At 33.7% G+C, this 21,729-nt stretch overlaps 1 protein-coding gene across 7 annotated transcripts in view; it reads left to right on the forward strand.

Moving 5' to 3' along the window:
• The window catches only part of PPP1R12A (protein phosphatase 1 regulatory subunit 12A), a 123,533-nt gene that overhangs the window by 87,316 nt on the left and 14,488 nt on the right, over positions 1-21,729 (forward strand). For 3 of the 7 annotated variants that reach the window (XM_040981189.1, XM_040981174.1, XM_040981223.1), the window contains 12 exons: positions 2,139-2,354; positions 4,211-4,305; positions 5,026-5,130; positions 5,964-6,131; positions 6,540-6,713; positions 11,895-11,985; positions 13,002-13,202; positions 13,455-13,623; positions 15,526-15,647; positions 18,117-18,182; positions 19,895-19,911; positions 20,926-21,061. In XM_040981189.1, the coding sequence (XP_040837123.1) occupies positions 2,139-2,354; positions 4,211-4,305; positions 5,026-5,130; positions 5,964-6,131; positions 6,540-6,713; positions 11,895-11,985; positions 13,002-13,202; positions 13,455-13,623; positions 15,526-15,647; positions 18,117-18,182; positions 19,895-19,911; positions 20,926-21,061 (1,560 nt within the window). The remainder of the gene's footprint in view (positions 1-2,138; positions 2,355-4,210; positions 4,306-5,025; positions 5,131-5,963; positions 6,132-6,539; positions 6,714-11,894; positions 11,986-13,001; positions 13,203-13,454; positions 13,624-15,525; positions 15,648-18,116; positions 18,183-19,894; positions 19,912-20,925; positions 21,062-21,729) is intronic. The other 4 variants (XM_040981181.1, XM_040981206.1, XM_040981198.1 and 1 more) reach the window with 4 other exon arrangements.

The following is a 21,729-nucleotide window of genomic DNA, read 5'->3' on the forward strand; positions in this document are numbered from 1 at the left end:
CAGAAAGTCAATGTCACTGAGAAGGTGCAAAGTGTTTAAGAAAGGGTTATGTTCAAGATAAAACTGAAAGGTGCTTTTGAATATTATAAACCAGTATTTAAATCCAAAGTCATGTTAAGGAGAGTGAAAATGTAGAAGGTTACAATACAAAGATGCACATTTCAAAAGTAATAGTATTGCCTCCATTTTCTCATCTTTACAATTAGAGAAATAATACTTTCAATGGTTTAAGGTTTAAATGTAAAAACCCCATTAAAGTACTTAGCTTATTACAAGACCCTAGTAAAATTTTGTTAAATGTCAGCCTGTTACGATTTTCAGTAAATGTTTTCTGCTGTCTGTCATGGAGGAAAAAAACATCCCAGATATCGTTGGGGACAGTCAGGAAGGTAGCATAGACCAGAGACTGCAAGCCGCTGGCTGGTGAGCCAGACTTGGCCCACTGCCCGTTTCTGTGACAGATACTCAAATGTTATTGTCCCTGTGTGAGATTTTATTGAAACATAGTCACATGCTCATTGATTGAGTATAACTTATGATCTACCAAATCTAAAATTTGCTGTCACATCCTTTTCACCGAGAAGTCAGTAATGTTTGTCTCAATACCTATCATATTGCAGAGTATCCTGCAGATTCCCTAACCTCCTTGATCAGCAGAACCTGTATTTTTTAGTTTTGTTTTTCAATGCCATCTGATTTAAAAAAAAAAAAAAGCCTGTTTCATTTACTAAGTAGATGAAGTAAATGAATATTGACAGTTTATATATTGTTCAAGAGATGCCAGTGTGCTCATCTCAAAACTGTAAACAATCCTGCAGAACTCTTCTGATTTTGTTGTATCACACTGGAGTATTGAGTTCACATTTCAACAACTGTAATGATAGAAGTTAATTATTGAAAGAATTAGGAAAATCTTGGAGAAGTTTTGTCTATGAAATTTTCCTCTAGCTTTATTGCAAACTTTGACAATCAATATGGAAGAAAGCACGTTTTAAAAATGACCTGTGGTTTTATGCCTGTAACAGTTAATTAGTTGCAGTATTTGCCATCTATATTTAACTGTGTTTAGATATTTAACTTCCGGAAATGGGACTAAGGAAATAAGCTGGTTAAAGATAATAGCTGTTGCATTTTTAGCAATGTTAGAAATCCTTAGACATGGCAAAAAATATTTGTACCCCAAAATAGTTTTTTATAGGAATATTTAAATTAGTATTGGGTGGAAAATCGTATAGCAGATTTGAACTTGTGGTATTCAAAATGTTATACTAAGTAGTAAAGTTAGAAAAATGCAAGCTATTAGTTTCTGATGGATTATGTTCAGTTTTACCAAAGTATATAAGTGGATAAAAACAAAATTCAGATATATTAATTTGTTCACTCATATGCTATGTAATAATATCTACTCTGTACTTTTAACTGCTTTAAGATTTTCATTATTACATTCTTCAGATTATTGTGTGCTAAAACTAAAACTTGCTCCCAGTGACGTGTGTAGGAGATTACCCAATTACTGAGCTTTGATTTATTATAAAATATTTTGTAAGAATAGTATTTTTTTGCTCTTAACTTCCATTTTCTGTTTTCACACTTTCCATCTTTATCTCTTTACTGTCTTATTTTAATTGGCTTTAGTCTGATTTCATTGCTCCTCTCATGCCTGTGGTGGAATCAGTAGATCCTGCATCATGGAGGCAGGGCTTGCGCAAAACTGGCATTGTGCTTGTGCCCAATAAGGGTGAAACATCTATGGTGAGGCGTTTCTGTCTGCAAGAACTTACACTAGGCTACAACATAACAAGTTTAATATGAATATTGGTTCCAAAGCTGCATGACTTTAGAAGTCCTTATGGTGTGCTTATTTTGTTTCTGTATCTGCATCATTGTTTTTGTGTGTGATAGAAATAGTGTGTAGTGCATTTTCTTCAGCCTAACCTTTGGAAAGGTAGTCTTTTCTTTTTTCAATTTTATATCTTTACATTTTTTCACTAAGACATTAACCTACTTAGTAAAAGTGCATTCTTCTGAAAGTATTAACTATAATTCTAGGTATTATTTATAAATTTTGTGTTTCTAAATCAAAAGTTGATCAGATTTAGTAATTTTTTTCTCTTACTTAAAAAATAAAATAAAAACAGTTTCCAACCTCGGCTACAAAAATTTCTCCCAAAGAAGAAGAGAGAAAAGACGAGTCTCCTGCATCTTGGCGGTTAGGACTTAGAAAGACTGGCAGTTACGGCGCTCTTGCCGAAATCACAGCGTCGAAAGAGGCTCAGAAGGAAAAAGACACTGCAGGTGTTATGCGCTCAGCTTCCAGTCCCAGACTTTCCTCTTCTTTGGATAATAAAGAAAAGGTAAACTGTTTCACAATCCATCTGATTACTATACAAGCTTTAATCACTTCTTTTCCCAGAAACAGCAAATCTGCTAGATTTTGTAGTAAATATCTTGAGGTATAGTAATATCAGTTCACCTGATTCAGTGAGTTGCATAATGCAAACAAAACTATTTCATACAAGTATTTATGTGGAAATATAAAATACTGGGAAGATAAGATACATTTACCCAAGACATAAATTTTTTTTGTCCTACTTGAGAATTTATGATAGTCAAGGTTTATAATGATTCAGTAAATTTCTGAAGTTTAGTGGCATATTTTGTCATATGAAGATAGTCATATATTATATTCATCCAGTTTCTACAATTTGATTTACACACCGTTTCATCTGATATTTAACAAACAAGGTTGTCTTTATGAATGCTCTATAAAACTGTATTTTGAGAGGTGGCGTTGGTTTTGCTTTAAGTTGCACATGCCAGAGTTCATTCAATGGTATTTTATGTATATATTTTTAAAATATTTACTTATTTTTATTAGAAAAGCAGATTTACAGAGAGAAAGGAAGAGAGATGGAGAGAAAGATTTTCCACCTGTGGTCTTACTTCCTGAATGGCTGCAACAGTCACTGCTGATCCAGTCCAAAGGCAGGAGCCTGGTGCTTCCTCCAGGTTTCCCAGGCAGATACGGGGTCCTAAGGCTTTGGACCATCCTCTCTACTGCTTTCCCAAAGCCACATCAGAGTGCTGGATCAAAAGTGAAATGGCTGGACACAAACTGGTGCCCATATAGAATTCTGGCACTTGCAGCTTGAGGATTAGCCAATTGAGCCATCACACTACCCTCCCCATTTAAGATTTTTTTTAAGGTGTATTTTTACAGAAAAAGAAAATTTGTTTATTTTTATGTAAAAAGAAGATTGACAGAAGGGGAGACAGAAAGACAAAGATCTTCCATCCACTGGTTCATTCTCCAATGGCCGCAGCTGCTAGTGCTGAGATGATCCAAAGCCAGGAGATTCTTCCAGGTCTCCCAAGTAGGTGTAGGAACCAAAGGACTTAGACAACCCTCTGTTGCTCTCCCAGGCTATAAGCAAGGAGCTGGATCAGAAGCAGAGCAGTCTAGACCCAAACTGGTAGCTATTTGGCATGCTAGTAGTACAGACAGAGGATTAGCCAGTTATGCCACCATCCTGGCCCCTGAATTATTTCTTTGGTCCATCATCTTTGTGCTTGAGTATGTATATGAATACACATATGTTTATATGTATATGTTTTTATATTTTATTTCTGTACTTAGAAATGTTTGTATCAGAAATCTAAAGATGGAAGTACTTGTCTACTAATTTTGATTTATTTTTCCTTTTTAAAAATAAATGTATTATCTATTTGATTTCAAAGTGTTTTGTGCTAATAAATCAAGACTGTCAGAGTATCATTGTCACTGCACACTCAAGTATATTTAGATAAGTAGAATTTAATTTTTGTTTTGAATAGTGCAGAGATTATCAAGAGTTTAAGTAGGTTTATTACATAAAAGATTGGGACTTCTCAATGACCTATATTTGAGACATATTTCTCTGAGAGAAATAAGGATATTTTAGCTTATTACTTTAGTCTGTTAAAAAGGTTTCACAAATAGTCATGAAGATTGAAGCAATTTTTCCTTGTTTCTTACTTTAGAATTTTAACTAAATCTAGACTTAATATGAAAGAAAAAATTTCATTTAGACCTACTAACTAGTATTTATACAGTAAGACAGATGGTATAAAGTGTTTTGTAGTGACTGTTAGTAATACATTGTTGATTATCTTTCTTAATACTTTTAATCAGCACACAAATTTTTAACGTATTTTTCCCTCTGTTGTACAGGAGAAAGATGCTAAAGGAACTAGACTTGCATATGTTGCACCCACAATACCAAGACGCCTGGCCAGTACATCTGACATTGAAGAAAAGGAAAATAGGTGACTTCATTATTAATTGCTTTATGAACCCACTAAAAATCTTTAATGTATAGCATCAGAATTAATACAAAAGCATTTTTATAATTATGTGTGATATGGATTGCAGCAAGAGATGCAGAATATTTCTGATAGAACACCAAGCACATGGTCCTGAGGAGGTACAGGCTTAGTATATTCATAACGTAGCCTATGTGGTATTATGGCTAGATCAACTGGGAAAGTGGTAGGAAATGGGAGCACAAACCTAGTAAAAGCATTTTTTAAATATTTTGAATGCTTAGAAAAGGGAGCAAAAATAAGGAAGAAAGGCCCTTAATCAATGCCAATGTTTTCATTTGTTTCTTCCTATTTTCTCAGGACATAGATTTTAAGGAGTTTTTAATATAACTGTGATCATATTATAATATCCCATTTTGTATCTTATTTTTTCTCTGCTAACATCAGTATTTTCCATAAGCATTGCTGTTCATCAGCACATAACATACCATGGAGTAGATCTGTGGGAGTCACAGTAATCGTCTCTCCTCTTCCTGCAATTGTGTGGTATTTTGTAGTTACATAATATCTTGATTTTCTTGTATTTAGAATTATTTCCTAGGAATGATCTTAGAATTAATACTCCAATGTCTTTTCTCATGACCTTTTTTTTTTGCACTAGAGAGCTTTCTTAACCCCATCTTAAAATTATAAACCAGGATCTGAATGTTATTCTTTTTGCAGAGATTCCTCAAGTTTGCGAACTAGTAGTTCTTACACAAGAAGAAAATGGGATGATGACCTTAAAAAAAATAGCTCAATTAATGAAGGATCAACTTATCATAAAAGGTAATACTACACTTTCTGAGTGGCTTTAATATGTCCTTTTATAAACATAGACAATTTTGAGCTCTTAATTTAAAATTGCAGATATTTGCTTTTATTCAATATATATTGTTTAAAATTTGACTTAAAGACATTATTTACCCTTTCTTAGGATTTTAGGTTACATATTTAATTAAATTTGATTTTGAAGTATCTCAGATTATAACTTTTTTAGAGGAATTAACATTAACTGGAGCAGCTGAAATAAGCCAAGGTGTTAGTTGATGTAGTTCTGATCTGGAAAGTGTCTGCTTCTAGAGCTGAAAGCTATGACAATGCCTCCTGCTAGAACGTTTGTATTATCCCACTGGAGAGGGCATGCACACTGTAAATTTTTTTTCTATTAAAAGCAACCCAAAAGAAGAGTAAAATACAAACATGCTTAATATGTTCAAAAGGCATTCATAAGGATCTGACACACTGCTGAGACAGTTGTCTTCAAAAATGCAACCGTCTTATCTTCCCTGGATAAAACTAAATAGAGTTTATCTCAGGCCTAACTTGGCATGACCATATGATCTGAAATATTTCAGAAATATGAAATGTCAAATCAGCTCATCTTTGGGTCTTGTTGAGTGCTTTGGGAGGAGACAGTAAATTTATACACTGCCAATATGGTGAAATCATTCAAACTCTAGCAAGTTGTAGATGCAACTCTTGGTGCTGGAGCTGGTGGTGTATTTAGGAACACAGTTTTTTAGGATTTCCTTAGCCTTGTGAATTGATATAATGTGTAGACATTAACTATAGACTATACATACAAACACATCCTATATAGATATGACTCTTTCCTTTAGTTGCTCCTTTGGTAGAAGACAAGATGATTTGATTAGTTCTAGTGTTCCAAGCACCACATCAACACCAACAGTTACCTCTGCAGCTGGGCTTCAGAAAAGCCTGCTTTCCAGCACAAGCACTACTACAAAGATTACAACGGGTTCTTCCTCAGCAGGCACACAAAGCAGGTAAGTCACAGATACATTTGTGTTTAGGTCTATTGTGTGCTTATGTATGTGCATGCATTTTTGTTTAGAAGATCATGGGGCTCTGGATTTTTTCCTTTACTTTGTTAAAATTATTCCAAACAAAAATTATTTCCCAAAAGGAAATTATGCATGTTTGGGGAAAATTTAAATTATTGAATCATGAGCTTTCCTTGAATCAGACTGCTTAAAACGTAAATTCTTTTTGACAACAACTTTGGGTGAGTTTTTTGGTTCATAGATGAAAGATGTCTCACCTTGATTTCTAAAAAAAAAAAAAAAAGAAAAAAAAATCCATCCCTGTAGTCATGTTTTAAGCTGCTAGAAAGTGCTTTCATTGTTTAGCTGTTTTCCTTTTCTCTTTTTGTGTTGCTGCTTGTGATGCTATAGTACCTCAAATCGTTTGTGGGCTGAGGATAGTACTGAAAAAGAAAAGGACAGTGTTCCCACGGCAGTGACCATTCCTGTTGCTCCAACTGTTGTAAATGCTGCAGCTTCCACCACAACCCTGACCACAACTACTGCTGGCACTGTCTCCACATCAGAGGTCAGGGAGAGACGCAGGTGTGTAAAGGTCCTAACGCTACTGCTCATTTATCTGGCACAGTGATAAAATTTGGTTTTGTGTTACTCTTGAGAAATTGGTTACCTTATCTCAAGTAGGCTAATAATAAATGAAATATAATGTGTCAACTGAAAAACATGTAAATTCATGTAATTATGATTTTTTAGTGCTTAGGACTGGTAAATCATCTCTTGCAAAGTTGAGATTTTATTTGAAACAACAAATCAGAGAGTTATCTTTCCTTGCCATTTTTTTTCTTATTTCAAAACTTTTGCGTGTGTATGATGAAGATCAGACACACACAGTCACACTGATGGGAATTAAATGCAATAAGTTTATCATTTCTGATAGCTTGTCTCTATGCTGGAGAAATTTGACAGTTTTAAGCTGTTTTCTTGTGATTTTTTAAAATTATATCTAAAGAAAACATTTGTGAGGAAAGGCCTCTGTGTGTATATGTAAAAGGTGTTGGATACATTATGTTAGTTTTAATTCTGGAAATGCTGAAAGCACTCACTAAGTGAATAACGAGTATGTGAATTGATTTTGTGTATTTAGGAGCATTCCCCCAGTCTTCCTCCTGCTGCCTGTTGGTTTGGAATTACAGATGTGGAAAGGTGCATGCACATTATCTTTAGTGATAGCCTTCGTTCACCAGAGGAAACATACCCAGAGATACGGCATTGCTGTCCACTTTCTCATAATCTATTACTGACATGAGATTGTGGGAGAATCAGGCCAGTGCTTTCTGCTCTACCCTTCAGAGTGCCTGATTTTGGATTTTCTTTTTTCCTCATGAGAAAAGAAAAATTTGGAGAGCTGTGTGTACTTGGGAAGTGAAATTAAGTATTTGGCTACATTTTCCTTAATACACTTGCCAATTTACCTTTGTTTTATTTTGGTCACATAGTATTGACTTAATCCCCAGGAAAGTGCTGTGTCTTGTTGCAGTAATGGCCTTACAGTAATACTTATGCCTAAATATAATGAAAAATAACAAATTTGTTTTCTATCCTCTTTTGACAGTGTATTTAGGATTCATTTCTGTCAGGATGAAATTTAGTGTTAGTTCTATAACAACACTGCAATTGGCTAGCATTTTATGATATGAATGCTAGTATAGACCATACATACATAATTTATTCATTCATTCTTTCTATAAACTTAAGCCATATGTTTTTCTATATATTTAGTTGTTTTTGTGGTGCTTTCAGTAAAACCATACAGCCTGCAGAAATTAGAGGATCTATTGCATCCATCATCAGATCTACCTTACCAAAATAAATTAGAGGGCTTTGCTATTTCTTTTTATAGTGTGACTGGTGAAGATGTTGGGGGGAAAAAAAAATAATCAGGAGTTCTTTGTTTTCTTTCTCCTTGCTCTAACTTGATCCTTAAAATTATAATTCCCTCTGGGTGAACATTTTGTCTGTAAAATGAAATTGTGATTTATGTATTTTTAATTTCTAGAAAGAATCCTTTCCATGCTGTACTGTTAAAAATTTCTCCAGCAACAGCTAAAGATCAAAGAATTTTTTCCCACATTCATCATTTTTTGAGATCAGATTATTATTTTTAACCACAGATTTGTTTTTTTATTCTTTTGGAAAGAAAGAGTTAAATTTCAGTCCTTAGAATTAGTCCTAATTTTAATGTAGGGCATTAAAAATTGAAAATTAAATGTTTGGGTATATTATTAGGACAAATCAGATTCTAATAGCATAAGCAAACAAAATGTCTGACCTTTTTCTGGTCTATATTATAGAGATTTTGTTTGTCTTACCTTGTTTCAATGATGTTTGCAATAATATGTTTGTGTTTTGTTCCATGTGGAATAATTGTGTGTAATTTTGAATATATTGTTGGCCTTTTCTGTTTGTCTTTTAATTAAAGTTCGTCAATGATTTTCATATATATATGGTTAAAATTTTGCCTAGGAATTGTATATATGATGAATTGAGAATATGTTATGACTGAAAAAGATAAATCAACACATAACAGTGGGAACCCTAAATTATGCATTTTTGAGTATTATATAAAGTTACGGTGCACACCATTACTATTATATTTTATGGTGTTCTGGAAACTGTGTGTGTTTGTCAGGACTGTATAATGACTTCATGTCTGTTAGCAAGGTTTATAAGAATGAATGTTTGCTTGGAAGTAGAAAGATGCAGCTAGCTTTTTTTTTTTTTTTTTTTTTTAAAGATTTATTTTTATTATTTTTTTATTGGAAAGGCGGATATACAGAGAGGAGAGACAGAGAGGAAGATCTTCCGTCTGATGATTCACTCCCCAAGTGAGCGCAACGGGTCGATACTATGCCGATCCGAAGCCAGGAGCCTCTTCCGGGTCTCCCACGCAGGTGCAGGTTCCCAAGGCTTTGGGCCGTCCTCGACTGCTTTCCCAGGCCACAGGCAGGGAGCTGGAAGGGAAGTGGGGCTGCCGGGATTAGAACCGGCGCCCATATGGGATCCCGGGCGTGCAAGGCGAGGACCTTTAACCACTTGCGCCACCGCGCCGGGCCCGATGCAGCTAGCTTTTAATAGGTGCAGCAAATGAAAGCAAATTGTTTTACAGTTTAGGAATTCATAATTCCTGCTGCTTTCAGACTACAAAACAATACCTTTCAAATAACTTCATGTCTCGTGGACCTGTTGCCTTGGTATAACTTCTCTATTCTCCCATTTTCCTGGACTCAGGCACCTCCCATTTGCCCATTTATGTTCCCTCTTGACCATAAAAAAAAAAAACTGAATATGAAATAACAAGGGTTGGTATTCAGTTTTTAAAAACGTGATTATTTCACTAAAGCATAACTATTCTAAATAAACATGAATATTTGAGACAATAAATATTAGTGAAATAATTACAAAATAATTTCACGTGTTGGAAAAATTCTTAATTAAAAAATGACAACCTGTTGGGTTACTAAGAAAACAGTGAACACTATCAGGCTAAGTGATAAATTATATATCCAGTGTAGATCTAAGAAATATATACAGTGATTAAGACATAATGGATTTGACCTGATGTTTTGCCATATTTTTGATTATCAACTTTTTGGGATTAAAAACACATAAAATATATAATTTTGTCTTATCTGCATCCCATTTTTAGAAGCCTGTGCTAGAGAGACACCCAATGGGAGGTGAAAGGAATTGAGTATTAGATGATAACTCAAATATAGAAAATATGTTGTGTATTACAAATTAATAGATTAGATTATTATCATAATGTGGCACCAGTTAAAATTAATAGATTTTACAATTCTTCAGCTAGTAACTTTTATCTTCCTAACAAGAATATATTAATCCTGATCTAATAATAGATTACTAACTATTATGACAAAATTTACCTATACTGTGAAGGAATATAGGCTCATGGTAAGATTTATGATGGCTGATTAGATCCATTGCCAAAAGAGTAGTAAGGGTAAAGTGGCAATGCAGATTTTTTTCCTCAGCTAAATAAATATGAAAAATGTAGCCATAGAGAATAGGTTCCACTCTCAGGACAATTCATGAAATGCTCACGTGATTCATATATCCATCTGGCCTGTTTAGCCAGGTTATCTGTTACATGGAGGTTTCATTTCTTCATTTTTTTTTCTTCTGCTCATTTGGTAAGAGTCTAAAAAGCTATAAATTGGATAGGGTTAATAACATAAATAAGAGTTGAATACAGAATAAAAGAAAATAGCCATGGAACCATATTTTCCAGTCTGATGTTCCTGGAAGTATTTCCCACATTTGTTGGATGTGTCACACAAAGATGGAAGGGGAGGAAAGAATGAAGGAATGAAAGGGAGGGGAGGAAAAAAGGAAGGGTGAGTGACTTGCAATGATCTTGAAAAATACTGATTTTTAAAAAGTTGAAGAAGTTACTTTCCCAGAAAATCTTAGATGCTTTGATACATCATTTTTCTAGAGAAAGAGACTATATATCATTCTACAGATTTGCATATTTTCATTTAAAAAAGGTCCTTTTATTCAATAATGCTTATTTAACTTTAACAAGATGGCTTGTTATTTTCTTCCTTTTAAATCTGCTTCAGAAAACTTAACCACAATCATAAAAACAGGAATTCTTTTATATGAAAAAATAATAATCTCTGAAAATTCAGAACATGCTATAAATACAATGAAAATTATAAAACAGTAGGAAAGAGTGAACTGTCAAGCCCAATATACCATCCCAAGGAACGGAAGAGCTGTTTCTCCTAATTATATTCACTTGGATGTTTTTTAAAAAGTGTTTTAGTTGATAAACGTGGATTAGTACCAGCATTTTAGTAGAAACCTAATTTGCTAAGATAGATTACTAAAAACAAAATAGTTTTATTACAAAAGATACCTTGTCAATGAGATATAGTATTTCTTAAAAGCAAAAATATAAAACCTTTCAATATCTACTAACATTGAAGTAAAAAAATGATAGAGAACATATAGGCAAAAAGAAAAAGTAGTTATTAAAACGAAATAGTAACAGAAGTTATTCAGTCAGATAGAAGAAGCAAGTAGTATTTCTTAAAAACCAAAGCACGCATTATAGGAAATGCATTATTAGTTGATCTTATCATTGTACAAATAGCGTAGTGCGTACTTCTAGAAACTAAGATATCTATGAAGTCTCTAGGCCTTACAGTCCTATGGGATCACTAGTAGTGGATGTGATCTGCTATTGACGAAAAGAGCATTATGTGGCATATGACTGTACTCCAAAACTAGAAGGACCAGGTTGCATTATTCAGTTTCAGTGAGAAGATCATTTCTTTTCCTTTTTTTTTCCTCTTAATACTTATTATTATTTTTAGTAATTTGAAAGGTAGAGTGGTAGAGAGAAGGAGAGCCAGTCAGAGATCCACTGGTTTTACTGCCCGAATGCCCACAACTGACCTACAGACTTGGGCCATCAACTGCTACCTTTTTGGTACATTAGCAGAAACCTGGCTAGGAAGTGGGAAAGTGGGAATTTTAGCTGACACTCCGGTGTGGGGTACAGGAATCCCAAGTGGCAACTTAACCGATTGTGCCATAATGCCAGCCCCTGGTTATCATTTGTTGAAAACTTTTTCTTCAAATCTGTTAAAATAATAACCTTTGTATATTTTATTCACATTAATATATATATCCAAAGGTATTTTATCTCAAGCTAATGATTTGTATCCATTACTGTAGATCATACCTCACTCCTGTTAGGGATGAAGAGTCTGAATCCCAAAGAAAAGCAAGGTCAAGACAAGCAAGACAGTCTAGAAGATCAACACAGGTATAACTAATGTATAAAACCTATAGAAAAAGCTTATTAAAACGTTTAATACAGGAAAATAAAGTTTTTCTTTTGTACGAGACAGGTAAGTTTGACATTTCTGTTTCATTTTTGCTGTGAAAATATTTATTTCAGCATGTGATATGAGGAGATACTTACCTGATTAACAGTATACCTCTGTGTGCCTTTCAATATTCATTTTTTATACCTCATTATTAAAGTGTATCTGACCCAGGCTCAGTTTATAGTAATTATTATTAGAATTGTATGAGTATTTAGAGTATGGGGAATAAGAAATAGGCCTTTTATATTGGGAATATTAAACATTTAATGTGTAAGTATGACCTCTTCCCTAGCTATTGTTTCATTACATGTGATGTATCTTTTTGTTTCTTTCCTGTTCTACAATTAAGGAACTCCACAGTTCAGATGTAACTGTCTTATCTCCTCTGTATTTATTTGTGTTCAAACTGAATTACTTTTTAAGATTCTAACATACATTTTAATCTTTGTACATTTTATTTCTTGGACTCTGAACTTGAAAAATAGTACTTTAGCAAAGATACCACAAAAATGCTTTATTTACAGTTAAACCTTAGTAATTACCATGTATATATGTAAACAAAAACATTATGTGGTGTGTATATAATATATGTATATAGTATATATACATTCATTCTCCTCCTCTATATTAGAGCATTTATATTCAAATGGAATTTCAATTATCCCCTTCCTGTTTGGTTAGTTTCTGAATATAGAGATGGTTTTATAAGCACATTACATATTTACCATTACAATGCCTGTGCTTGCTCATGGTGTTGTGGGGTTTTTTTTGTTGTTGTTTTGTTTTGTTTTGTTTGTAGAATGAATGTAACTTGCTGGGCAAAAATGCTATTTCAATTTGTAGATCAGTTCCAAACATCAATATGTGACTTTTTATACGTTCCTATGTCTAAAATACTCTTTTGAAAAAGATTTTGTAAAATTATAATCAACTTTATCACTTTTATGTACAGGGGGTGACACTAACAGACCTTCAGGAAGCTGAAAAAACAATAGGAAGAAGTCGTTCTACCCGAACCAGAGAACAAGAAAATGAAGAAAAAGAAAAGGAGGAAAAAGAAAAGCAGGATAAAGAGAAGCAAGAAGAGAAGAAGGAGTCAGAAACATCCAGAGAAGATGACTATAAACAGAAGTACTCCAGAACATATGATGAGGTAATAGCCTGTCAACAATACTCAACTGATGTTAGGAGTAATTGCTTGGATTCCCAATACGTAAGATTTTATATTTTAACACATCATACACAAAGTACTCAAAAGAATTTTAGTTAGAAATATGAATGAGAATATTAATAGTTACACTGATATTGTTTCTTTGAAATGAAATAGCTTTGAAGGAAATTCTATGTTTTTGGTGTTTGTAGTTGTGCTTGGTTTCCAATCGCTTTAAAATTTGATTTTTCACAGACTTATCAGCGTTATAGGCCAACATCAACTTCAAGTTCAACCACTCCATCCTCTTCCCTTTCTACTATGAGCAGTTCACTGTATGCTTCAAGTCAAACCAACAGGCCAAATAGTCTTGTAGGTATAACTTCTGGTTACTCCAGAGGATTAACAAAAGAAAATGAAAGAGGTAAGAAAAAATTTTGCAAACACTTGATTTCCTTCAGATAATTCTTTACCTTTTTTTTCTTAGTTCCTACTTTAACAGTAGGAGCTGCACGATGGCTCAACTGGCTGATCTTTCACCTACACATGCTGGCATCCCATGCTAATGCTGGCTCATGTCTTAGCTGCTCCACTTCCCATCCATCTCCCTTCTTATGACCTAGGAACACAGTGGAGAGTTTCGCAAAGGCTTGGTACTCTGTGCCCATGTGATAGGCCCTAAGAAAGCTACTGCCTACTGGCTCCTGGTTTGGAATTGGCTTGGCTCTAGTGGTTATGACCATTTGGAGAGTGAACCACCATGGAAGATTTTTGTGTCTCTGTCCTCTGTAATCTGCCTTTCCAATAAATGATAAATATTTTTTTTAATTAACAAAGGATTGACATGTATCCTATGACTGACTTATCCTTAAAAAGAATTTAATAGTTTGGAATGAAAAAACTAGAAAATTTATGGTTCTGTTAATACAAGTATTTCATTAGCCTAATGCTTCAAAAATATCCTTATGTTCACCTGCAAAAGAAAAAGTCAGTTTAAAACTTGGGAGTGAGTATTTCTAGAAGCACTTTCTTAAGATTTTAGTCTTTAGGTGTGTTAAACTATTTCTTGCTAGCTTTGTTAATCACATATATACTTTGTGAATTCTCTTTATATTAGAATCACATAAAACATACAATGTTCTTACTAGAACAAAGTTATTATACTTAATTCTCAAATATGTTTCTTAGCTACTTAATGACACATTTCCTATTATTTGATTTAAACTTTCTATGTAAAATCTAGGTAATTCCTGCATTAGAAATGAATCTTAAATAAAATTATTTATAAAAACATAAAGTCTATGTTTTTAAAGCTTAACCTCAGCGTATAAGGCATGATTATATTAGTGATTTTTGGCCAATTTTCAGCTAGATTTGTTCTCTCAACCATTGAGATAATTTCAGTTATGTTTGCGACACATGCATAAAGTTGGGGAAAATTTTGAGCCAACATTTCAAAAATTAGGAATACTCACTAAAAAGATGCTTAGATTTCTCTGTTTCCAAGTGTCAGCAGTTGGCTGGAACTCAGTAGGAGCAGACATCTACTCCCTTGGCCTTGTGCTCTCAGCACCTTTTACTCATTTGTATTTATTTACTTGATGGGCACTGTCAGGCCTGGTAACTTAAGTTCTTTTTTTCTAAACTGGTTCTAAAAGTAACTTAAAAAGCTACTGTTAATACTGTAAGTTTGACACACGTTTTGCTGTAACATTGCTAATAACAGCATTCTTTAAAAAAAAAAAAATTTTGTCCATGTGTGTCTATACTGTTTTTAAGTACATTGAAAGGCCCTGATTTCCTAAGTGTACCAGAGAGGAAACAAACCTTCAAAGTAATATTTTCATGTAATTTTTTAAATAAAATATTAAATGTGAATTCCCCCCTCCCCAAAAAAGTGTGCTCTTCCATACTGATGGAAACAGAATGAGTAATGTGTTGTTGCTAAGTGAAGTGAGCTGCAGTAGAAGCAGGAACCAGTAAGCTTGTGCGATTCCAAACGGCTGTTCCATCATCAAGACTTGTTGCTTCTGTTGTTTTGTTAGGGTTAAAATGTAAGCTTTGAAAATAATTGTCTCTATTGCATGTTAATGACTTAAAGCTTGTTATTTTAATTGAGTTTCTCATTTTCTATTCAGCAAACAGTATTGTATCTTTTGAACCATATTTTAGTGTAGGAATTCTGAAAATAAATAGGAGCATTAGAGAGACAAAAGTTAATGTTCGTTAGAGAAAATAGACTTCCAGAAGTGATATATTTGGAATTTTCACATTTACCTTGTAAAATACTAACAAGATACATATGGTTGATTGTCATTGACAATAGAAGGAGAAAAAAGAGAAGAGGAAAAAGAAGGAGAGGATAAATCACAACCTAAATCAATCAGAGAACGACGGCGGCCAAGAGAGAAAAGAAGATCAACAGGCGTTTCATTTTGGACACAAGATGTAAGAGTCTGTTAACGTACAACTGTGCAAGAGCTTGTTAGTACGCGTCATGTTTCCAAGAATTCACATTAGTATTGCCTTTAAACACTAGTCATTGCTTATATACAACAGATTATAGACTTTTATATCATCACTGTTTTTTGTTAGTTATTAGATGGTTAGCAAGTACTTACATTTTGGTAATACCTAAAAACATGAGTTATGTCCCAGTTTTGGAATAAAAATTCAGAGCACAGCTTACTTTTTAATCACTAAACTGGTTCTGTATCTTAAAGATTTTTGTGTATTTAGTCCGATTTTCAAAATATGCTTACAGGACCTACATAAACAGAATTATTTCTGTTTCAAAGAATGCTGAATAAAAGTATCCCTTTAAATCCTTATACAGTTCTAACAGTCCAGGGACCTGCATTGCTAAGCCATTCCCTGTAATGTTGACATCCCTTATGGCTGCCAGTTTAAGTCCCAGTTGCTCCTCTTCCAATCTGCTACCTGCTGATGTGCCTATGAATGCAGTGTAAGACCACCCAAGTCCTTGGGCCCCTCACCCACATGGGGTACACTGATGAGATCCTATCTCCTGCTTTGAACCTGGCCCAGCCCCGGCCCTTGCAGCCTTCTGGGGAGTGACCAAAGGATGGAAGCATATTTGTTTTCTCCGTTCATCTCCTCCACCTCCCCCCCACACACCCCTCTAGCTCTACCATTCAAATAAAATGAATCTTAAATATACATATATAAAAAAACCTATAAAAGTCTATTTTCCCTGATCATTGATTGTGTACCTGATACTGCTTTTCAGTGAAAGAGACAGAACTATAGAATAGCACTGTTAATATGTAATTTATATTCTTTCAATATAGCATACAATTAAAGTAAAGCAATAATTGGTTCTTTCTTAGCCCAGGTTCTAAAAAAGAAAGTTTTTATTGAAATATAACATATGTAGGATCATAGTTCATAATTGTACAGCTTTATGCATTAGCACAATGAAAGCATACCTATGGAATTGCATTCTCCCTTTCATTTCCTATCTTCATTTTCAAACTTAACCAGTATTATGATTTCTGATATCATAATTGACTGTTCCTGTTTTTGAGGCACATGTGAATGGAACCATAAAACTATAGGTTTTTAACTCAGTATTACATTTGTGAATTGTATCCATACTGTTGATTGTAGCAATCCATTTACATGCATTGCTTCATTTTTGTTGTTCTTGTCTTCAATCTCTAACCCCATTCTTTCATGAAAAAAAACATGGGATCACTTGACCTCCTGTTGAATTGATATTTATATGCTCCTGTTTATTTCTAACAACAAATAGCTTTACTTTAAAATCTGCTTTTTTTTAAAGATCTCTCTTGAATAATCTTTGTGCAATGTATTTTTTTCTCTTATGTATGTATGTCAACTTTTTATTACTTATTTTTGTCTTTTAGTTGTATTTAGTTCATTTTTCATTTTATTCAATTACTAATGTACCTCAGATAACATAGATGTAAGATATGTTGAAACATCTTTGTATTATCAAAGATGTGGAAAAATATTTACATATTAATAAGTCAAGGAAACATGTTGCTATAAAAATTTTTTAACAAAGGCCTGGCACAATATCCTAGTGGCCTTGCATGTTCTGGGATCCCATATGGGTACCAGTTGGTATCCTAGCTGCTCCACTTCCCATCCAGCTCCCTGCTCATGGCTTGGGAAAGCAGTCAAAGACAGATCAAAGCCTTGGGACCCTGTACCCACATGGGATAGCTTTATAGTTTGATGGTTGGCTTAGGAACTGAGTAAGGATTATATGTTATGATCGTTTGGAGGGAAGCAAAGCAGTTTTTCTTTTACTTTTTAAAAATTTTTCAAAATTTTTTCTTCAAAAGAAACAGCAAATTTTTCTTTCTACCCGTTCTTGTCTTAAAGTTATTTTCAAAGGCTCCAGCACAGTAGCCTAGCAGCCAGAGTCCTTGCCTTATGGGTACTAGTTTGTGTCCCAGCAACCCCTCTTCCCATCCAGCTCCCTGCTATGGCCTGGAAAAGCAGTCAAGGACGGCTCAAAGCCTTGGGACCCTGCACCAGTGTGGGAGACCTGGGAGAAGCTCCTGGCTCCTGGCTTCAGATTTGCTCAGCTTGGGCTATTGCAGCCACTTGGGGAGTAAGCCAATGGATGGAAAATCTGTTTCTCTTTCTCTGTATATCTGCTCTGCCCTTCCAATAAAAACAAATCTTTTAAAAAATTATTTTACTTCGCACATCTGAAGTCTGTTTTTTATATTTCTATGCTGGCTTGAGTCAATTGATCAGATAGACTTCCTCTAAATGGAATAGAAAAACACCCCCTTATAAGTAATATTTTATTATTTCATAGTTTATTTTTCTCAAAAATTATTTTAAATTGGAAAGTTTCTAGAGTTTTTAGGTGTTTGAAATCTAATTCCTTAAAATAAATTGAAAATCTATTTTTAGAGTGACGAAAATGAACAAGAGCAACAATCAGATACAGAAGAAGGATCTAATAAGAAAGAAACTCAGGTAAATAGTGAATGTTTTTATTGAACAACATTGATACTTAATAATTGCTAATTAATTATGCTTAATTACATTTGTTCATGTAAATCAGTTATTACATTCCACATCTACATATAGAGTACTGGAGTGAAGGGCAAGAAGGAGACCCCAAAAAGTTTTTAGAGGCATCGGATATGTTTTTAACTTTTGTTGTAAAGGTGGGATTATGGATATACCCACAACTATCAAAAATCATCAAATTGTATACTCTTAATTGTTAAAGTTTAGTTATGTAAGTAAGCCTCTAAAGTTAAGAGGAAAAAGCAAAAATGCAAATAGAACTCTGACCAAAGAAAAATATCCAAATATTGCAAATAGCAGGAATGCAGATGTAGTATGCTCAGATCTTATTTCTATAGGAGGCAAAATTATATTCGCTGAAAAAGTAAGCCAACCTCTTAACTTTAACATTTTTAGAAACTTGGGGTCTTAAAAGACTTACTCATAATCACAACTAGGTTTTTCCAACAGTCTTCCGCAATGGCGTTGTTTTCTCTCACAGTACTGACGAAGAACTTAGGGCAAGTGGGAAGGAGTTAATGCTGCACAGCTAGCAAGCAGTGAAAGTCCCTTCCCTTGCTTTTCTTTCTTTTTTAGCCCAGAAGATACTTTTATCCCTTAGTGGTTAGGGAGTGAATTAGTTCTGAGGGTAAATTATTTGTAGGGAGTAATGATGACCCTTTGCCTGTTAGTTGTCAGAGTTGAAGGGAAACCTCTTAAGTCTTGCAGATTGATTATATTCTGTTAGTTCATCCATCAGCTTCCCTCCTGTATTAAAGTGCTAAGAATTGTCATTGTTCAAGGGAAAAAAGGGGGCAGGTGCAGAAGAGAGAGAATGTTAACAATTTTCTTCTTCATCTGACACTTCTCACTGCCTTAACACACAGACCCCTATCTCCCCCCTACCTGGAGGGGAAGGAAGATTTTCTGGCTTCCCAAATTGCATTTTTATTATTGATGTTGCATATGAGATCTTATGTAGAACATCATTTCTAAGAATAAGAACATGGGTATTTCATTAAAAAGAGAAAAAGCTCGTGATTGCCTCAGAAACACTGTGTTGGTTCCGAATGAAACTATTTTACCACTTAGATAACAATAATTATTATAACATCAGTATAGCAGACCATTTGCCTGACAAAGTGAATCAGTTAATATTGACTTTCTGTGCCTTAAATTATATATACATATAGTCTTGCATACAAATCATACGTATTTATTTGTGTTTTATATTCCGTCAAAAATCAAAAAGAGTAGAACCTTTGTTTTAAGGTGTCACATAGTAAACTTAACATTTGTTAATGTAAGGAGGTGTTACTTTTCTTCTACTAAGCAGTATAAGTAATTAATATGTCTCTCAGTCTTCCTTCCCCTTTCCTCATTATTAGGAAAATGTCTGGTAGTTTTTATGGGAAGACAGAAAAGATATCCATTGATTATGAAAGCCAACTGTATGATATTGTGCATATGAAAACACATAATGATTCTTTGTTCTTAGAGCATCTTTATACATACTGCCACATTAACATTAAAGCATGCATAGTGAACAGATGGGTTCAAGGATGAAATTAAATTTGATGTTGATGTCATTAAATGTACTTGTTTGATTAAATTAATGGTTTGTGGACTGCTTGGAAATTTAGTATGCCTGTGTTTGTTTTTCTCTTTTTTTATAGACGGATTCCATTTCTAGGTATGTTTGGCCTTTTTGTTTTATTTTACTTTTTGTTTTACCCTTTTCTGGTTTTGCTAAAATTATTTCATTACATACTTATGGATATTTATTGAACTATCTTGGTAATAATGTATAGAAATTTAGATGGCCTATTTAATATTTTTAGTTTTCTTCATTAAAGGCTTTACTTTTAGTTCACCAGTCATAGTAAGTCACTATGAAGAAAGATCTTTGCCAACTTTCTACAGTGTAACTTTCCTTAAATTTTCCTAGATTACTTCAGTGCTGACTGTATCATTATTAAGATAAGGACTGATGAGTTCCACCCTTGGCCAAAATCTTAATTAAGTGGTCAAAATATTTAGGTAAAGAAATGAAGCTATTTTTAACAGTGGCATCTAACTCGTTGTTGTTTCCAGAGAATTGCAGTATATCCTCAAATGTAACCTCCAAATCATTTCTCTTGCCCATGTTTGTTACCACTGCCTTGTATAACCCAGAACAAAGTTTCTTTATTGGTAGTTTTGCTGAACTGAAATAAAGAGTAGGTAATGTTTCTCAGAAACAGAAACTTAAGTTCAGAATCATAGGAAGAGAATTTCCATCTGCCATGTTATGTTCTTCCTGTTGAGGACAAGTTGATAATCACTTTGGATATACTATATTTAAATCTAAGCACCATTATGTTAGAATTCCCTGAAAAAGAAAAGATGCTACCAACGAAATTATAATACAATGTCATGTTATGATCTTAGAGATGTTCAAAATGAAAAAAAAGTTTGATTTTATATTATTGAAAGTATTTGCTAGATTGTGAAACCAGCTCTGATTTTCAGCTGTGGAAATTGATGGTTTAAATATTTGCAGTTGCGTAGTATTAGAAAACAATTTTCAGTTACCTATCACAAGACGTTAATGGACAGGAAATTGTTACCTGCTGTTTGGCCTATCAAGTTCATATATTACAATGTATGTTCATGTAAGTTATTAAAGTTTACACTAAGAATTTTGATTTAAACTTATCTTTTGAAGATATGAAACCAGTTCCACTTCAGCTAGTGATCGGTATGATTCCTTGCTGGGTCGTTCTGGATCCTACAGTTACTTAGAAGAAAGAAAACCTTATAGTAGCAGACTAGAAAAGGATGACTCAACTGACTTTAAAAAGGTATAGATTGTTTAGCTATATTGCCTTAAAAGTAAGTTACCTTCTGTGTTGTAAAACATGATTTTGTGTTTCTTTTATATATTTTTATGAAAAACTCATCGTGAAATCAGTGTCCTGAAATAACTTTCATTTTCAATTTTTGACATTGTATTTATATTATGTTATATAAGAATGGAAAAGTATCTGTTTCACATTATATTACAATTGAGCTGAACAGGATTTTTTTGTAGGTTGTGTGTATCTTTACGTGTATGCATGTATACCCTTTGCTCATCTGAATCGCCTCTTGGCCTTTTGGCTAAGATCAAGTGTTTCTTTATCTGTTAGTAGGAAACAGCCAAATAGAGAGTATGACTTTTTTTTTTTTAAGGAAAATATAACTTTTGTTAGATAACTAAGAAAAGCTTGTAGTAGCTAATTTGTTATTAAAATAGAAGTAGTTAAAAAGTAAATCCCACAAACTCAAAAACCTAGAGTTGTAACTATCATGATTCTTTCTAATATGAGTTTGGAAAAAACGTGATGTTTATTGGACAAACATGGTACATGGGGTTATTTATACCATGCCCCTGTGTTGTTGGCAATTACTTAAATTACATATTTTCTTTTAAGGCAAGTCATCAAGAGAAGAGCAAGAAGGAGCTGTCTTGTTAAAATATGAGTAACAT

Source organism: Ochotona curzoniae, unplaced genomic scaffold (genome assembly GCF_017591425.1).
Source record: "Ochotona curzoniae isolate NIBS_2020 unplaced genomic scaffold, NIBS_Ocur_1.0 contig_1014, whole genome shotgun sequence".
NCBI classification, from domain to species: Eukaryota; Metazoa; Chordata; class Mammalia; order Lagomorpha; family Ochotonidae; genus Ochotona; species Ochotona curzoniae.